Source organism: Eucyclogobius newberryi, unplaced genomic scaffold, assembly GCF_026437365.1.
Source record: "Eucyclogobius newberryi isolate DKJ021-1_F unplaced genomic scaffold, fEucNew1.0.hap1 SCAF_12, whole genome shotgun sequence".
In the NCBI taxonomy this organism is placed as follows: Eukaryota; Metazoa; Chordata; class Actinopteri; order Gobiiformes; family Gobiidae; genus Eucyclogobius; species Eucyclogobius newberryi.
This window is the reverse complement of record NW_027315746.1, coordinates 35,330,755-35,351,283: the sequence shown is the minus strand read 5'-3', so window position 1 is coordinate 35,351,283 and position 20,529 is coordinate 35,330,755. Positions and strand designations below refer to the sequence as shown.

Here is a 20,529-nt window from a genome sequence, read left to right as displayed (position 1 = left end):
AGGTCAATAACTCCTAAACACTAAAGTCTTTGCAGATCATTCACTGCCAAAATATTCATATTTACACTGCAGTGACACGACCTCGTTTTTAACAATCAGATGTGTGTTTTGGGCTCAGCCAATCACACGCTCCGAATGTGCAGCAGGAGCTGAGACGAGACGAGTGCTTAGGGACCGTCATCAAATATCAAAACGAAAAATGGAATGGAAGGTCAAATAGAGCGGTACAATTTGAATAACATAAAATACACCATGATGGAAACACCACAGCAACATTTATGTTTTGAGTGTAAAGACAATTAATATGTAAATGAGACTCATTTAAATAGTCTGAAGATGACTGATGTGGAAGAAAGTTCTAAATAAGGCAATCTGACTTTGTGTTGATTAATTTGTTTAACAACTCATTTTATTTGCAAGTTCCATCCATCCATCTTCTGCCGCTTTATCCGGGGCCGGGTCGCGGGGGCAGCAGTCTGAGCAGGGACTCCCAGACTTCCTTCTCCCCAGACACTTCCTCTAACTCCTCCGGGGGGATCCCGAGGCGTTCCCAGGCCAGCCGAGAGACATAGTCTCTCCAGCGTGTCCTGGGTCTTCCCCGGGGCCTCTTCCCATTTCAACCGCTTGTATCCGCAATCTTGTTCTTTCGGTCACTACCCAAAGCTCATGACCAAAGGTGAGGGTAGGAACGTAGACCGACCGGTAAATCGAGAGCTTTGCCTTTCGGCTCAGCTCCTTCTTCACCACAACAGTCCGCTGTCGATCTCACGCTCCATCCTTCCCTCACTCGTGAACAAGACCGCCAGATACTTGAACTCCTCCACTTGAGGCAAGGACTCCCCACTGATGGGACTGATTCTCATCTCAGCCGCTTCACACTCGGCTGCAAACCGTCCCAGTGCAGCTGCAGGTCCGGGTTTTATGGAGCCATCAGGACAACATCGTCTGCAAACAGCAGAGATGAGGTCCTGTGGTCCCCAAACCGGACACCCTCCGACCCCTGACCACACCCTCCGACCCCTGACTGCGCCTAGAAATTCTGTCCATAAAAACTATGAACAGAACCGGTGACAAAGCGCAGCCCTGAGGAGTCCAACATGCTCCCGGAGCACCCCCCAAAAGGACACCCCGAGGGACACGGTCGAAAGCCTTCTCCAGATCCACAAAGCACATGTGGACTGGTTGGGCAAACTCCCATGAACCCTCGAGCACCCGATGGAGGGTATAGAGCTGGTCCAGTGTTCCACGACCGGGACGAAAACCACTCTGCTCCTCCTGAATCCGAGGTTCGACTATCGGTCGGATTCTCCTCTCCAGTACCTGGAATAGACCTTATGGGAGGCTGAGGAGTGTGATCCCTCTGTAGTTGGAACACACCCTCCGGTCCCCCTTCTTGAACAGAGGGACCACCACCCCGGTCTGCCAATCCAGAGACACTGTCCCCGACCGCCACGCGATGTTGCAGAGACGTGTCAACCAAGACAGTCCTACAACATTCAGATACTTTAGGTCCTCAGGATCTCATCCACCCCCGGAGCCCTGACACCGAGGAGTTTGCGAACAACCTCAGTGACTTCAGCTTGGGTGATGGATGAGCCAGCCTCTGAGGTCTCTACTTCCTCTTCGGAAGACGTGACTGAGGGATTAAGGAGATCCTCAAAGTATTCCTTCCACCCTCCGACGACATCCCCAGTCGTGGTCAGCAGGCCTCCACCCGCACCGTTAACGGTGTTGGTGAGACACTGCTTCCCCCTCCTGAGGCGCCGGACGGTTTGCCAGAATTTCTTTGGGGCCGACTGATAGTCCTCCTCCATGGCCTCCCCGAACTCCTCCCAGGCCCGGGTTTTTGCCTCTGCGACAGCACGAGCCGTGGCTCGTTTGGCCTGCCTATACCTGTCGATGACCTCCGGTGACCTACAAGCCAGAGTGGCCTGATAGGCCTCCTTCTTCAGTCTGACGGCATCTGTTACTTCCGGTGCCCACCACCGGGTTCGGGGGTTGCTGCCAAGACAGGCACCGGAGACCTTGCGACCACAGCTCCGAGCAGCTGCATCAACAATGGAGGCGGAGAACATGGTCCACTCGGACTCAATGTCCCCAACCTCCCCCAGGACATGGGAGAAGCTCTCCCGGAGGTGCGAGTTGAAGACCCTACTGACAGAGGCTCCACTAGACGTTCTCAACAGACCCACACAATGCGCTTGGGTCTGCCAAGTCTGTCCGGCTTCCTCCTCCGCCAGCGGATCCAACTCACCACCAGGTGGTGATCGGTTGACAGCTCTGCCCCTCTCTTCACCCGAGTGTCCAAGACACGCGGCCGGAGGTCAGATGACACGACAACAAAGCCGATCATTGACCTCCTGTGTCCTGGTGCCACGTGCACTGATGGACACCCTTGTGCTTGAACATGGTGTTCGTTATGGACAATCCGTGGCTAGCACAGAAGTCCAATAACTGAACACCGCTCGGGTTCAGATCGGGGAAGCCGTTCTTCCCAATCACCCCTCTCCAGGTGTCACTGTCATTGCCCATGTGAGTGAGGGCGTATGAGTGAGGGTGTGTGAGTGAGGGCGTGTGAGTGAGGGTGTGTGAGTGAGGGTGTGTGAGTGAGGGTGTGTGAGTGAGGGCGTGTGAGTGGGGGGGTGAGTGAGGGCGTGTGAGTGGGGGGGTAAGATAAGATAAGATATTCCTTTATTGTCCCACATGGGGAAATTTCATTGGTGCAACGCAGGTAGATCCAGAGGTAGATCCAGAAGAAAAGAACAGATCACTTATAGGAAGTCTGAAAAACACTTTCAGTAGATCTCCTATAAATAAACAAAAACTCCCATAGACAAATAAATAAATAAATAAATACCATTGCATGTGATCACGACAGTAATTGCACATGAATATGTGTCACGACAGCACATAGATTGCACATGAATTCCAACAGCAATTGTACATATGACAGAATTGCACATCAGTATTAGGTTAGGTCAGTATTGCGAGTGTTCAGTACTAACAGTTTTTGTTATAAAGTCTGACAGCAGCAGAAGGAAAGACCTACGGAACCTTTCCTTCACACATCGAGGGTGGATCAGTCTCTCACTGAAGCTGCTCTCCAGAGCGGAGAGAGTGTCCTGCAGGGGGCGACACTCATGGTCCAGCATAGATGTGAATCTAGCCAGGACCCTCCTGTCCCCCACCTCCTGCACCGAGTCCAGAGCACAGCCCAGGACGGAGCTGGACTTCTTGATGACTCTGTCCAGCCTCTTCCTCTCCCTCTCTGTGATGCTGCTGCTCCAGCAGGCCACACCATACAGGAGGGCTGATGCCACCACATAGTCGAAGAAATTCTTCAGGAGTGGCCCTGTCAGGAGTGGCCCTGTCACTCCAAAAGACCTGAGTCTCCTCAGGAGGTAGAGCCGACTCTGGCTCTTCCTGTACAGTCTGTGTTATGAGTCCAGTCCAGTTTGTGGTTCAGATGAACACCCAGGTACTTGTATGAGTCACTCTCTCAATGTCCCGTCCCTTGATGTTCACTGGTGAGGGGGCAGTGGGGTGGCGTCTGTGGAAGTTCACCACCATCTCCTTGGTCTTCCCCGCGTTGATGAGGAGGTGGTTCCGCTGACACCAGTCCACAAAGTCCTGCTCCAGTCCTCTGTACTCCGCGTCATCGTCGTCCGTGATGAGTCCGATGATGGCAGAGTCGTCAGAGAACTTCTGCAGGACACAGCTGTCCGTGTCATGTCTGAAGTCTGCAGTGTAAAGGGTGAAGAGAAAGGGCGCGAGGACAGTGCCCTGGGGCGCCCCCACACTGCAGGTCCGAGTGTCAGACACACAGTTCCGGGCTCTCACAAACTGGGGTCGGTCTGTGAGGTAGTCCAGGATCCACTCTGCCAGGTCATACTCCACACCAGCCGTCTCCAGCTTGTCCCTCAGGAGCAGCGGCTGGATGGTGTTGAAGGCGCTGGAAAGATCGAAGAACAGAATCCTCACAGAGCTACCAGGCTTTTCCAGGTGAGAGAGAGAGCGGTGCAGCAGGGAGATGACGGCGTCCTCCACTCCGATGCCAGACCGATATGCAAACTGCAGCGGGTCCAAGGCTGAGCTCACGGTGGAGCGGAGGTGGTCCAGGACCAGCCGCTCCAGTGTCTTCATCAGGTGGGACGTGAGAGCCACTGGCCTGAAGCTGTTGAGGTCTTTGGGGCGCGGTGTCTTAGGCACAGGCACCAGACAGGAGGTCTTCAGACCTGTGGTCCCACCCTCAGCTTCAGGCTCATGTTGAAGACATGCTCCATAACTCCACACAGTTCATCTGCGCAGGACTTAAGGAGCCTGGGGCTGATGCCATCAGGTCCTGCTGCCTTCCTCACTTTAATCCGCTTCAGCTCACTCCTCACCTGTGCTGCTGTGACAGTCAGTGGTTGGCAGGGGGACCATGTGTGCTGGGGGGATGGGTGAGTCCAGGCGAAGTGGGGAGCTGACGGTCCGGGGCAGATAAGCGAAGAGGAACAGATGCAGGGCATTGTCCAGCTGTGGAAGAGGGAGCATGCAGCTGTGCAGGGGGAGGGGCGGGTGACCGATCAAACCTCAAGAAGTGAGCATTTAAATCATTCACACACTGTAGATCCCCCTCAGTCTGGGCAGGGGGGAATTTGAAGCCCGAGATGGTTTTCAGGCTCCTCCACACTCCCTGAATGTTCTTTTGCTGCAGCTGCTCCTCCATCCTCCTCTTGTAGCCGGCCTCAGCCTGCCTGATCTTCCTCCTCAGCTCCTTCTGCACAGTCCTCAGCTCCTCCTTGTTCCCTGACCTGAAGGCTCTCTTCTTCTCCTTCAGCAGAGCCTTCAGTTCACGGTTAATCCATGGCTTGTTGTTTGGAAAACACCGCACCGTCCGGGAGGGAACAATGTTCTCAAAACAGAAGTTGATGTAGTCCGTGTTGCACTCTGTGATGGTGTTGATGTCCTCCCCATGTGGGTCATAAAGCTCAGTCCAGACAGTGGTGCTAAAGCAGTCCCTCAGAGCCTCGCTCTCAGCAGACCACATCCTCACCTCACGGGACACCACAGGCTGCCTGCGCACGATGGGTTCATACACAGGCCTCAGATGTACAAGGTTGTGGTCCGAGCTGCCCAGGGGAGGGAGGGGGGAAGAGGAATAAGCCTCTTTGGTGTTGGCAAAAAAACAAGTGAGTGAGGGCGTATGAGTGGGGGGGTGAGTGAGGGCGTATGAGTGGGGGGGTGAGTGAGGGCGTGTGAGTGGGGGGGGTGAGTGAGGGCGTATGAGTGGGGGGGTGAGTGAGGACGTGTGAGTGGGGGGGTGAGTGAGGGCGTGTGAGTGGGGGGGTGAGTGAGGGCGTGTGAGTGGGGGGGTGAGTGAGGGCGTATGAGTGGGGGGGTGAGTGAGGACGTGTGAGTGGGGGGGTGAGTGAGGGCGTGTGAGTGGGGGGGGGTGAGTGGGGGCGTAGTTATAGATTTAGTGAAAATACATAAATCAAATCTAAAAATGACTTTAGAACGTGGCTTCCAGGTCAGAAGATCTGTGGTGAGTGACCGGTGAGTGACCGGTGCGTGACCGGTGAGTGACCGGTGAGTGACCGGTGAGTGACCGGTGCGTGCACGTACTGTGAGGCGAGCCGGGGCCGGCGCAGGCTCATGCTGTAGCTCCTCTTCCAGCTCTTCTTGCCCTGTCGGTTCCTCACTCCGTCCTCCTGGTCCATCATCTGCTCCAGCAGCGTCTGGTCATCTGCGTTCAGAGGAGCCACGCTGATGTCCCGCACTGCCCGGAACTCTCCACAGTTATTCAGGTGCTCGTTCTCCAGACGGAAGAAGTTCCACACGAAGCGCCTGAGCACAGGACGAGGGTGAAGTGTTACGACATATGAAAGGACACGTGTTCTGTGGGATGGGCCTCTCATGTTTGAACACTTTAAAACAGTAAGGCTTTTCCCATGTCAAGAAATGAGTTAGAGCTCCATCCACTGGTTGCAGAGAGAATTACAAAGCTAGCTTGCCCCAGACACGGTAGTGAATGAGTCTGAGGGTGAAAAACAGCACAGAAGATCTGAGCGTTCTACCCATGATGTCACAGGGGAGAGGACTTTAACTGGAGTGGATGAAGCTAAATCCAAGTCCAGGGATGTTTTCCATGAGTCAATAAAGTAATAACAGGTGTGTCCTTTACCTGAAGACCTCCATTGGGGCCAGGATGGTGGTCAGAATGTCTTTAATGCCGTTTATGGTGGTCAGAGTGCTGAGGGTGATGGTCAGTGTCCACGAGAAGCGCAGCAGCACATCCTCCACGATGGCACTGTAGTAATAGACCTGAAAGACACATGTATAATCAGCTCATACATGTTAATAATGTTTAACGTTTACTGCACAACACTCCATACTGCCCCCTTGTGTTTGTGAGTAATAATGTTCTGTCGACAAATGCTGGGATTACAAACTTGTTACATAAGTTTGTGCTGCACCTTGAGGACTCGCAGAATGAAGTGGAAAATAGAATTGTATTTGTTTTATGTCTGTTTTAATTGTTTCATATGGTCCACTTTGAGTCTGAAATACACAAATAAATAAGTGCACGCGCTGGACCCTCTGTGCGCTGCGCCCTTTACACCCGGTGTGGGGCAGGCGTAAGGCAGGTGTAAGGCAGGCGTAAGGCAGGCGTAAGGCAGGCGTAAGGCAGGCGTAAGGCAGGGACTACCACAACCACCAGGAGGAACTGCATTGAAATCGAAGCAACAAAAGGCCAATAAAGCTGTTAAAAAAGAACTTGGACCTACACAGAATGTGGGAAAATATGTTCATTTGTACAATACAATCTACAAAACGTGTCCATTGAACTAAACAAACACAGTAAGTCCTCTCCGCCTGCGGGAGAACTGCTGCAGGATTTAAACCTGCGGCTTCTCTTTTCTGAAACAACCATGTGGAGAGACGAATCCCGTGGTCATGGAGGAGATGTCAGAGTGTTTGAGAAGGGTCAGATCATTGGCAGAAGCAGATTAATGTACTCCAGATCTGGACCAGGGTCAGGGTTAGTGTGTGATCTAAACTTGTCACTAAATCATGTTTTAGTTTAGTTTGCCATAAGAACGGTGTTTGAAATGTCTTCATGTCGTGTTTACTAACAGTAAACACAGTATTTTATATTGCAGTATTTTGTTATAGTTATTTTGCTGGTTTAAGTTAAATTTGTCCCAATTGAGAATAAGTTTGACCAAGAGTTAAAGTCACTCCCACTCTCGGCCACACCCCTGAGACCAGACGAGCCTCTGCTCTGCCTCTCTTCCCTTCGGCTCTTAATCTGAGCCTCTGCCAGGACACACCGGGTCGTGGACCCCGGGGGCCCCTCCCCACCAGGAAGAGGGTGCCGGTCAGCGGACTCAAAGGACCCAAACGAGCTCCGAGGACACAAAGAGCTCCGAGGAGGAGCTCCACATCTGAGTCTTTCCTTGTGGCATTAAAGTCAGGTTCCCTTGGGTTATTCTACAAGAATCAATCAAAACTAACCAAATGTTGAATTCATTACTTTTATATTTTTGTTTATTAATCCACACACACTCATCCCTTTCAGAAAATGAGACTAGGTATTAATGTTTTGCTGAACAAGCGTCAGATGGAGCCCCTTTTAAAAATAAATATGAAGATTAACTACCTAAAATCCTACACGTGTTGTCCAGAGAATATACATGACATCTTACAGTGTAACTGTGTGAGGAGGAAACGAGTATGCAACATAAGCATGCTCAGAATGAACTTAGAACCAGAAGAAGATCTCTGGATCTGGATCTGGATCTTTGATGTCACAAAACTGGTCAATGTGTTTTTTGAGGCTCAGAGGAGCAGAGAAGATGAGGTTATGAACAGGTTTAACCAAACAACCAAAGTGAATAAAGATAAATACAACTCATGGTTAAAAGCTCAAAAAAGGTCACTTGATTTCAGAAGAATATACTCAGGCCTCAAAACCCCTGCAATGGACACATTAAATGGATACTTCTGGAACATCCTTCTGGCCCAAAAGTATACATCCCGGACTACTTGTTTAAGACGACTGAAAATAGGTTGAATGCTCTTCTCTGTGTCTGGTTTTGTTCCTTATTCTGTGTTTATTGTGTACATTTTGCATGATCTGTTGTGTAAATGTAGTGATTTCTACAGCGTGTGCAGTGGCACCTTGTGTGGGTAGACGATCTCCTCTCGTAAGAAGGTGTTCTCTCCTGCGTTACGGTCGAACAGGCCCCAGTCCATCTTCAGGTCCCAGATCAGAGTGTACAGAGAGCTGACCACCAGGCACGTGATGTACAGGTAGAAGAAGACCTGAGCCTCCTCTGACTTTCCATCTGTGGACAGAAAACGCCAAGCAATAGTTCCAGCAATAGTTTTGTTCACAACAAACAGCCAGTACTGTACAGTGAAGGAGGAGGAACTCTGGTCCTATCCTAAGAGTCAATTGTTAAACTACTTTTGAGGCAAAATGGGAGGCAGGATTATTATCAGATGAAACTTAAACAGTCGCATCAAATTAGAACAATAGCGTTACCGTCAGCAGTTCTTTAGCTGTCCAAACCTGTTCTAAATCAGTTGTCCATAAAGTCACGGCCTTCATGTCCCGCAGCACATGGGCCTTCGTGTCCCGCAGCACATGGGCCTTCGTGTCCCGCAGCACATGGGCCTTCGTGTCCCGCAGCACATGGGCCTTCGTGTCCCGCAGCACATGGGCCTTCGTGTCCCGCAGCACATGGGCCTTCGTGTCCCGCAGCACATGGGCCTTCGTGTCCCGCAGCACATGGGCCTTCGTGTCCCGCAGCACATGGGCCTTCGTGTCCCGCAGCACATGGGCCTTCGTGTCCCGCAGCACATGGGCCTTCGTGTCCCGCAGCACATGGGCCTTCGTGTCCCGCAGCACATGGGCCTTCGTGTCCCGCAGCACATGGGCCTTCATGTCCCGCAGCACATGGGCCTTCATGTCCCGCAGCACATGGGCCCAAGTGCAAGTCCACTAGGCCAAAGACTCAACAATTACCAGGATTCCCGTGGGACGGGAGTGTATTTTGCTACTAATCTCGGGGTCGGGACAGGAGTGGCAGGAGCACACAACACAACTTGCACTTATTGCTTTATTAATTTTACCTGTTCACTCTGCTGTGTGTACATGTGAGTGTGTGTGCTGTGTGTACATGTGAGTGTGTGTGCTGTGTGTACATGTGAGTGTGTGTGCTGTATGTACATGTGAGTGTGTGTGCGTTATGTACATGTGAGTGTGTGTGCTGTGTGTACATGTGAGTGTGTGTGCGTTATGTACATGTGAGTGTGTGTGCTGTGTGTACATGTGAGTGTGTGTGCTGTGTGTACATGTGAGTGTGTGTGCGTTATGTACATGTGAGTGTGTGTGCTGTGTGTACATGTGAGTGTGTGTGCGTTATGTACATGTGAGTGTGTGTGCTGTGTGTACATGTGAGTGTGTGTGCTGTGTGTACATGTGAGTGTGTGTGCGTTATGTACATGTGAGTGTGTGTGCTGTGTGTACATGTGAGTGTGTGTGCTGTGTGTACATGTGAGTGTGTGTGCGTTATGTACATGTGAGTGTGTGTGCTGTGTGTACATGTGAGTGTGTGTGCGTTATGTACATGTGAGTGTGTGTGCTGTGTGTACATGTGAGTGTGTGTGCGTTATGTACATGTGAGTGTGTGTGCTGTGTGTACATGTGAGTGTGTGTGCTGTGTGTACATGTGAGTGTGTGTGCTGTGTGTACATGTGAGTGTGTGTGCGTTATGTACATGTGAGTGTGTGTGCTGTGTGTACATGTGAGTGTGTGTGCTGTGTGTACATGTGAGTGTGTGTGCGTTATGTACATGTGAGTGTGTGTGCGTTATGTACATGTGAGTGTGTGTGCTGTGTGTACATGTGAGTGTGTGTGCTGTGTGTACATGTGAGTGTGTGTGCTGTGTGTAGTCTCAGCGAGAGCGTGCGTCCCCCGCCCACCCCATGAAGTGGAGATAATGGGGGTGTAAAGAGGCTGGGGCGTACACGGCACATGACACAGCGGCACATGTCAGCAGCAGCATTGGAACTAAGGAAGTAGCGTTTGAAGCTAACTGTGCCTGTAAATAGCCGTTTCCGGTCGAGCGTGGGGGATGGGGAGGGGCGTGTTACAGGTACAGAGAGGGGCTGTCTGCCTGCCCACGTTCGTCTGCTCATCCGAGGAGAAGGATAGAGACTGTTCTCTAGCTAAAGACTGCAGGAATCAATCAAAACAACACGTTGGGCACATATACGAGGCACCAATAGCACTGTAAGAATGTTAAAAGCTCTGAAAAGTCCATTTCGCATGATATGGGTACTTTAAAGAAAACATGTGTAACAAACAGTAAGTAGTGATACCTTTGTGCGTGCTGTAGAGGGCGCCGAAGGTGACCACAAAGAAGGAGGTGGAGTATTTGCCAGCGTTGACGAGGTGAGGGAAGGCTCGTTTGGTGTCACGGTAACGCCTCAGACACTGTACAAACCTGAACCAGGCCGGAAGGATCTGGATCACAGCTCTGACGCCGTAAGAGTAGTTGTTACACCTGTCGTCACCTGCAGAAACACACAGTTCAATTCAATTTATTTTTGTAACGTCCAAAATCACAACAGCAGTTGCCTCGGAGGGCGACAACAGGAAGTGAACGCCAACAAGCATTTTTATAACTAAAGCTGGAGACTTTGCCATTTCAAATGACAATTTTGATTCTTATTTCTTTCAAGCATATAGTACGCCTTCACGCTAAACCACAGTAAAGCTCTCAGCTTGTATTGTGTCATGTCGTCACGTACGTGCTTCACTGAGGAGGCCGTTGTGCTTTGTCCAGTCCAGTTCAAAGCTGTAGAAGCAGACCATGTACTCCAGGTCCATCAGAACCATTCCCAGGGAGTTGAGCTGATCAGCCAGCCAGAAGTCTGCAAAGCCCACATGGTGGAAGGGGGCGGTGACCACACGGAACTGCAGAAACACACCGTCCCAGGTCAGGGCAAAGGGGAAAAGACTGAGCAAGACAGCATTGAATTGGTTGAGTAGTTCTAATTAAAACCAAATCAAAAGGTCAAACTGTGAAATGGAAGAACGAGAGCGTCGCATTAGGAGATTACCAGGAGCTTGAGGAGCCAGAAGCGGGACTTGTAGTAACAGGTCTTGAACGGGTTGATGAGGAAGAGGAGGAAGAAGCCGTAGAGGGCCAGAGGGTTGACCTGCATGGGAACCTTCAGACTGGTGGAGAAGAGACAGCACAGCAGACTGACGCACCACAGCACGCCCAGCAGACCGGCAATCTGTGTACACACACAGACACACACACGCACAGACACGCACAGACACGCACAGACACGCACAGACACGCACAGACACGCACAGACAGACACAGACACACACAGACAGACACACACAGACAGACAGACACACACACACACACAGACAGACAGACACAGACACACACAGACAGACACACACAGACACACACAGACAGACACACACACACACACACACACACACAGACAGACACAGACAGACACACACAGACAGACACACACACACACACACACAGAGACAGACAGACACAGACACACACAGACAGACACACACAGACACACACAGACAGACACACACACACAGACACACACACGGACAGACACGCACAGACACGCACAGACACGCACAGACACGCACAGACACGCACAGACACGCACAGACAGACACAGACACAGACACACACAGACAGACACACACAGACAGACACACACACACACACACACACACACACAGACAGACACAGACAGACACACACAGACAGACACACACACACACACACACAGACAGACAGACACAGACACACACAGACAGACACACACAGACACACACAGACAGACACACACACACACACACACAGACAGACACACACACACACACAGACACACACAGACAGACACAGACAGACACACACAGACAGACACACACACACACACACACAGACACAGACACACACAGACAGACACAGACAGACACACACACACACACACAGACACAGACAGACACACACACACACACACAGACACAGACAGACACAGACACACACAGACAGACACACACACACACACACACACACACACAGACACAGACAGACACACACACACACACAGACAGACACAGACACACACACACAGACACAGACACACACACACAGACACACACAGACAGACACAGACACACACACACAGACACAGACACACACACACACACAGACACACACACACACACAGACACAGACACACACAGACAGACACAGACAGACACACACAGACAGACACACACAGACAGACACACACACACACACACAGACAGACACACACACACACACAGACACACACAGACAGACACAGACAGACACACACACACACACACAGACACAGACACACACAGACACACACAGACAGACACAGACACACACACACACACACACACACAGACACAGACAGACACACACACACACACACACACACACAGACAGACACAGACACACACACACACACACACACAGACACACACAGACACACACAGACAGACACAGACACACACACACACACACACACACACACAGACAGACACACACACACACACAGACAGACACAGACAGACACACACACACACACACAGACAGACACACACACACACACAGACACAGACACACACAGACAGACACAGACAGACACACACAGACAGACACAGACACACAGACACACACACACACAGAGACAGTGTAAATACAAAAATGAGAAACGATAAATATTTTTCCAAATGATTTCCATATGATTGGATACAAGTGATCAGGGTGATACAGTCTTTTTTAGTGTAATGTGCGGTCTGTGCCAGCCCAGAGCCCTCTGTAGGGGCCACAATGTTCCAATTGTGGGCATCATCAGAGCCAACTCTTTAAAGACATATTGTGCTTTTTTTGGGGCTTTGGTGAACTACAACATATGTAGTAAAGCCCGACCGAGTTATCAGCCAAAATCATACAGATATGGACAATATTCCACTTGGACATGTTAAACCTCGTTTTAAACCTCACTCTCTAGAATATAGTTTATACATTTTTATTTAATCCAATTTACAGAGCGATAAATGGCCTAACATGTAGCAGTGCCAATATTAGTCTGTGACGTGATAATGCTCCTGTTTGCACCAGTCCGCACTGAGCATTCAAGACTCTGATGAGGAAGTGTGACTCTTTCAATTCAGACGGATCACACCAGAATAGAGCCTGAATCAATGGAAGTGTCATTGTGGAGAAGAGAGCGAGCTCACACACTGCTGCTGCCACATCGCTCTGTCAGGATCAGTGCTGACGCAGAATACATTCCTTTGATCACTTGATTAACACGTTGCAGCCCTAGTCAAGATGTGATTAGGCTTTATTGTCCTCTGCATTTGACCCATTCTTCCACCAGTTCCTCTGGGCCGTCTTCTGGAGCAGTGGTGGCAGCAGTGCAGCACCCGGGGGCCCATCTCCAGATCCTGAGCTTGATCACGACTGTCTTCGCTGGAGTCTTTTTTACAAATGGTGCGTGTTGTGTGTTACTTTTTCAAATGTTTTGTTGGTTAAATGTGAAGAGCTGGGATCTGATGTAGCCAGCCAGAGTGGTGAGTGTTGGAAACGTGTTTCAACGTTACTTTTCTCTTTTACTTCAGTTAGCGTTTAGCTCCTGAAATGCTACCACATGTAAACGCCCCTTGGCCACTCTAAAGTGACTCTGGTTGTGTCTGTGTTTACCGGAGCCCACTGATGTGTGATGACCTGTGAAAAAGGGCCCTAATGGACGCACAATACTTATAGCACACTCATATTAACCAGCCGCTTCTATCAGGTCGTTCACTTCAATAGTAAACCAGTCTATCAAAAATAATGTGATGCAAATAAACTTAGATTTAGATTAGCCTTTATTGTCCCCGTAGGGAAATGTGTCCTCTGCAATTGACCCATCCTTCAGCGCCCAGGGACCCATCTCCAGATCTGGAGCTTGGCTTGGTCAGGACTTTGCGGGAGGATTTGACCTCCTGTGCATTGTTTTGAGTCTCTCTCACTTTTTAGAATCACCTACAATGAACAATTGACATGACTAAGAGGGGCTACAGATGAACACAGCCTGCATGGCACTGTCCCATGTTCAATACAAATACATACATGTATCTGCAGTATATTGGCACAGAATACATCCGCACTCGCCTTCAAAAATCCACAATACGGCCATAATGCGTAGATCATTATTTTACATTGGTTCGGTGTTGTCAAGCGTTCATTGACTCCCGGTTTAACATGTGTCAGACTTGTAGCAACTTTTTTTAGTGTTGAAATAGTTTGTGCAACACTTCTGAACTCAATGTATGACATGGAGACAGAAGTACAGAGCAATGGGTGGGGGTAGGGGGTAGGTGAAAACAGACATTTTGGAAGCAAACCGGATCGCTCGAGCATGTGAGTTAATGACGAGGGAACATTGTGATTAAGGGCTCATAAAAGTAGACCTTTACACATGGATATAATATAATAATAGAGGTTGTAGATAGATGGCTGAACAGTGGAAGTCTCATGTTCATAACAGTGTCATAAGTTACAGACCTCAAACAGATGCTGATGGGACAAGTTGTTCCTGGGGTTGAGCTCAAAGATCAGCACATGGTTGACTCCCGCCTGTCTCCAGCCGTACGTGTTAATGCCTGGGCAAACACACAGGTTAGTTCACATTCTAGTGTGCATCCTTTGTATGTTTTGGTATAATGTTTTAAATGACATGATTTAAATAGAGCTTTTACCTAAAAGAAATAGAAATTCTATCAATAGGAAGCCTCCTCTGTAGATGCGGATCATGGGCCAAACGTGATTTTTGTCAATGAGCACAGCCCCTGTAGACAAAAGCATGTACATTCTGCATGATAGTTGTTGTCTTTAGGTGTTGTGTGAATGTGTGAATAAGGAGTTTACCTGCAATAACTACAGTGACGACTAAAACAAGAAACACCCCACAGTACAGCCCCACTCTGAAGGTGGTCCACGCAGGAGGCGGCTGCAAGAGACGGAGCTGGTATTAGCACATCAGAACAATACAAGTGGAAATACATATATTCTGCTCTATATTATTCTATTATGGAATAATACAGGGTTAGGGTTAGGGTCTGCAGTGACATCACACACTCCGCCTGCTGTGCTCTGGGTTTCACTAACTTTCCCCCGAGACTGAGTTTAGACGCCATCTACTGGCTGTAGAGGGAATTAAACACAGTTTAAGCAAAACATAATACAACGCATTTCAAGCTGGCCTCACTTCAGCACGCAGGTGGACTGATCGTGATTAGACCGGAGAAATACAATCTTTTAGTGTTTTAGATGGTCCTCAAACTGGTGTGAGTGAAGCTAAAGGCCGTGCAGTGCTAGTGATCAGAAGCACTGATAGAACAGGGTTACAAGCTCACTAAAGTACATTTAGCATTTACCAGGGAGAGCCCCTATGAGAGGAAGGACATGAGTGTGTATGTACCTGTGCTGCTCCCAGAGGAGGGACTCTCAGCCTCTTCATGGCTTTCTGACGGTCGCCTCCTTCCAACTCTGTGGTGACCAGCGCCTGGGAAACAAAGCATGGATTAAATTTCTTGATGTCGTGAAAATTGTGAAAACTGTTCACGTAGTGTAGATCTTTTGAATGTTTGTTGACAAATGCATTCTAAATTCCAGAATGGAGGCAAACGTTTGATGTGTTATAAACAGGGATTAACCTCAGAATATCACAAAATGTTCAGATACATGCAAGTGATGGAGCAAACACATTTACTATTGTATAATACTCACAGAACATTTAACCCCACAATTTTATCTACAGATACATAACATTCGTTACCACAAATTGGTGGCTAAACATATTTTTTTCTTCATAATTTCAAATAGAAAAGCAAATTATGGGGCTCTTTATGATGGTCAAACATCAAGAATTAAAATCAACAATCACTCGACAGAGCTACTGACACTGGAACGAGGGGTGAGGCAGGGCTGTACCTGGTCCCCCCTTTTTTGCATTGTACTTGGAACTATTGGCCCAATTTATAAGACAAGATCAAAAATAATTTATGGAGTAATAATCGGTGTGACAGAACATATAAAAGTGATGCATTTCCTCCATGATATTGGTCCAATGTCTGGATACAAACTGAGTGTATATAATACATACGTTACTTTCTTTATGACTTTTAGAAAGACTCCAGTGTGGTGCTCTATAACGAACACTCAACAGTCTTGGAGAAAAACTATACTCCTCTTTTCTCTACTATAAAGAAAGACCTTGAAAATCGGAACCTTACCCAAGTCGAAGTCAAAGGATTGACACTATAAAAAATTATGTTTTACCCAGATTTCACCATCTGTTCCAGACTCTCCCAATTTCCATTCCCAACTGACAATAAAACAATCTTAAGATTTATATGACAAGGAAAAAACCTTGTGGCCGATTTGAAACGCTACAGGAGGTTGGGGTTTACTTTGTCTGAAAATACTTTATTTCAGCTTAAGTCAGAGCATTGCTGTACTGGAGTGACCCAGAATATGACGAAAATATTGAATTATAATATTGATATATAACCCTCAAATTCTTTTATTAAGACATATACAGCAGAACTTTCAAGGGGAATAATATCTAAATTATATCAATGCATTTCTAATCTGGACAGCCACTTTACTAATTATATAAAAAAACAAATATGAAAGAGAAAGTAACCATGTATTAACAGATGAAGAGTAGGAAAATGTGTGTTCATCCCAGAGGAGGACAACATCACATGATCACATGTCTGGAGGGAATTTTGTTGGAAAAATGTGTCATGGTTCTTAACCATGTCAAAGTGCCATTACTCACAGGGAAATGCAGACTGTTGGAGAAACTGTGGCGCCAGGAGGAAAACCACTATCACGTGTTCTGGGACTGTCCTGTTGCTCAGGAATATTGCACTGAAAGTAACACTGCAGGTTGTGCCAGAGAATTGTTGCTCATTTAGTATTGTAATTTTCGGACTTTAAGTCAGTACTTTTCCCCACGCTTTGAACCCTGCGGCCCACACAACGGTGCGGTTCATTTATAGATTTTTACTGGCCAACGGCCACCGAGGGGCGCTCTAGCAGGAAGTGCAAGCATTTGACACACTGCAGAAGAAGACGTCTGAGGACAGTGGTCATTGTATTTTAGGCTTCAAACGCTGTGTTTTGTTACAATCAGACTCATATTCACAGAGAAATGAGTCTAACGAGGAAGTGAATCTAGACGCAGTGAAATACAAAGACACACACGGAACCTGCCGAATTGAAATGAGACTTTCTTGGACAGACCTGACCCCTGCGTCATGACTCTGGACCAATCTTTCTGTGTAAATATCATCATCAACATATCATGTTACAACGTCACACTCACTCGATAAGTACGAGTTCAGGAGCAGATGAACCAGATGTGAAGACAAGACACAGGTAAATCAGCTCACACAGAGTCATCAAGGACAGAGGGGACAATGGGGACAGAGGGGACACAGTAGGGACAAATGTCTGAAAGACATTTAAAGTGAAATGTGACAAAAACAGCCAGATGAAAAGTCTCTTAACACAGTTCTTTTTTTCTGCTGTATATTGAACAAAAAAGGTCACGATTATTATTTTTTGTTTCTTTTGATTATATCTTGACCTGAATAATCACAATGATAGATTAACCTGATAATCTTGACATCCCTCCGTGTGGTATTATTTAATAGTTGTGTCACCTCGGTTTCAGAGATGAGCTGTGTGATCTTCTTGCAGGTGTAGAAAGGAGCCACCTCCACATGGGCCACTCTCCAGTCTGCTCCTCGAGATGTCTCCAGGATCTTGTCATGTTTCTTCAGGATCTTCCTGAAGCCAGTGAAGTTCAGGTTCTGGACACAGGTGAAACGAGTCAGGACCAAACTTTTTAACCGCTAATGAAGACATCGTAGCACAACTTTTTCTCCATTTAAATGTTTTTCTTTTTTAAATTCAAGAACATATAAAAACTAACACAGAGAATAAGAAACAAGACCAGATATAGAGCAAGCACAAAATAAAAGCAGCAGTCACCAACAAATAAAAAATTAAATCAGACAGAGAAGCCTCAAAGAAGCACGCCCCATTTAGTTCAAAGTCTGTCAAATTTGTCCATTTTCACTGCGAGTCCAAATGTCATTTTTTCAATTTTACACATGTCCAGTATAATCATAGTCCAGGTCTAAATAGTCGGTGTGTTTTGTGTCATCCATTTTTTGTGAGCGTCTTTTTCACTGCAGCCAGGAGGGGGCTCTAGAGAGCTGCTACTTGTGTCCATGGCAGTGTCCCGAGGCCCAAATACAGAGTCCTGAGGGCCAAATACAGAGTCCTGAGGGCCAAATACAGAGTCCTGAGGGCCAAATACAGAGTCCCGAGGCCCAAATACAGAGTCCCGAGGGCCAAATGCAGAGTCTCGAGGGCCAAATGCAGAGTCCCGAGGCCCAAATACAGAGTCCCGAGGGCCAAATGCAGAGTCTCGAGGGCCAAATGCAGAGTCTCGAGGGCCAAATGACGCACTTGCGCGTCGCACTCGCGTATTGCACTCGTGTATCGCACTTGTGCAGCCGGTGCATCGTGCAAAGCAGGTCCTCTTCCCATCACTGATAAGAAATCATTTGATCCCTTTATACATTTCACGGTCTTTGTTATAAAAAGACAAATCTATTATATTTAAATCTGTTTACTCCAGAAAACAAGTATCAAAACATCATCACTATGATTATTTTCTATAATTGACTAGTTTTCATTGTTGGATCCCTTCCCTTTTGAAGACGCACTTATCAGAAGTTATTATGGCAAATGGACCTCATGTTGGTACTATTGTTATACCACTAAATCTAACACTTCATGGTTGGTCTTTAGCGTGTGTGAGACCTGGTAGTTCTGCAGCAAGATGAGGCTGAGGTAGAACTCGGAGAAGGCCAGCTGCAGGTCCTTGATGTTCCTGTGCTTGCATCTCTCCTTCTGGGACAGAGCGAACACCGTCTTCCTGCGCCTGAGGCCGATGGCTGCACTCTCCCTCTGAGCGTCCAGAGAAGACTGCAGCTCGTTCTGCAGAGTGGCAAAGCGCCGCTGGGCCTCGGCCAGCTTCTCTGTGGTGAGAGGACACATGTATGGACTTATCTGGAGTGCGGTGCATGTGTTGAGTGACAGGTTCTGTGTCATGGAGTGTGGTGCATGTGTTGAGTGACAGGTTCTGTGTCATGGAGTGTGGTGCATGTGTTGAGTGACAGGTTCTGTGTCATGGAGTGTGGTGCATGTGTTGAGTGACAGGTTCTGTGTCATGGAGTGTGGTGCATGTGTTGAGTGACAGGTTCTGTGTCGTACCAGAATAGAAGGTGTTGATCTTGGCCAGTTCCTTCTCACACGATTGGAAAAACATCTCTTCAAACTTGGCGTAGTACCTTTTTACCGTGTCTTCATCTGTGACTGGAAAACAAGAGCGAGGACAGGAGTTAGTGGACAATGAAGATACAATGGACTTGATACGACAACTACACTCTTGGCCACCAGAGGGAGCTACAGCAGCAGATTCACAAGTACAGTTGTGTTTCTGCCAGTAGAGTTCATCCATCAGTCACAGGAGTGGCAGCAGTGGGCCATGCTGATGGTAGTCTGGATCAGCAGCGACTGGTCCATTAAGGGCGCTGGGGCGCCCGCCCCCCCCCCGTCAATCTGCCAACTACGTAAATTTCTTTTGTGTCTAAAAATAATATAATTTATTCAAAAATATCTATATTCTTATTAGTGTAAATGTGTAAAATAATAATATATATCCATATATATATCTATAAATAGATATAGATGTACACTTTGTTTGCGCGGCGCGTGGTCTGCTGCGCAGCCTGCGTCACTTTTCTACGTAGCCGTGGGGCTGTTTGAAAAGCGCCCCAGAGCTACGTAGAAAATCAATGGGGATTTTTAGCCAATCAAATCACAATCAAAAGTGACTACGTCACTATGGTTTTCTCCATAGGAAAATAGCGACTATGGCTGTTGAACGTAGTAGTTACGCCATGGAGCTACACTTTTTATGCTAGAGACTGAGGCATGTGCGCGCGCCTACAGAAAGTGCCAAACGCGCCTACAGGAAGTGCCACACCCTGTGTTTTCAGGGTTTACGTCTTAAAACTGCATCTACAGACGTCTGTGACTAAAGGTACGTCCAAAACGACTCAAAATGAGCTGTTTGCTGCTTTATTCGTATAGAAAGTGGCTGATATTGTATCAATCCGAGCCGAGACATGTGATCTGTCAAACCCCCGTGCTACGTTACCATGACAACAAACACACAGTTTTTTTTAGTTTATTACTTGCATAAGGCTAACGCTAAGCATTAAGTATCGCTTAACTTCTAACTTATCACTAACAAAAGTGGAAATAAAGTGTGTGTACTTAATTCAGTTGTAAATGTGTATTT

At 47.9% G+C, this 20,529-nt stretch overlaps 1 protein-coding gene across 1 annotated transcript in view; it reads right to left on the bottom strand.

The window, feature by feature from the left end:
* Positions 1-20,529, bottom strand: part of LOC140356759 (xenotropic and polytropic retrovirus receptor 1 homolog) — a 55,767-nt gene that overhangs the window by 2,110 nt on the left and 33,128 nt on the right. The window contains exons 3-15 of the mRNA XM_072441947.1: positions 19,437-19,538; positions 18,984-19,201; positions 17,813-17,962; positions 15,559-15,642; positions 15,006-15,087; positions 14,837-14,926; positions 14,643-14,740; positions 11,122-11,301; positions 10,810-10,975; positions 10,378-10,572; positions 8,170-8,336; positions 6,170-6,309; positions 5,611-5,832 (exon numbers count right to left, since the gene is read on the bottom strand). Of these exons, the coding sequence (XP_072298048.1) occupies positions 5,611-5,832; positions 6,170-6,309; positions 8,170-8,336; positions 10,378-10,572; positions 10,810-10,975; positions 11,122-11,301; positions 14,643-14,740; positions 14,837-14,926; positions 15,006-15,087; positions 15,559-15,642; positions 17,813-17,962; positions 18,984-19,201; positions 19,437-19,538 (1,894 nt within the window). The remainder of the gene's footprint in view (positions 1-5,610; positions 5,833-6,169; positions 6,310-8,169; positions 8,337-10,377; positions 10,573-10,809; positions 10,976-11,121; positions 11,302-14,642; positions 14,741-14,836; positions 14,927-15,005; positions 15,088-15,558; positions 15,643-17,812; positions 17,963-18,983; positions 19,202-19,436; positions 19,539-20,529) is intronic.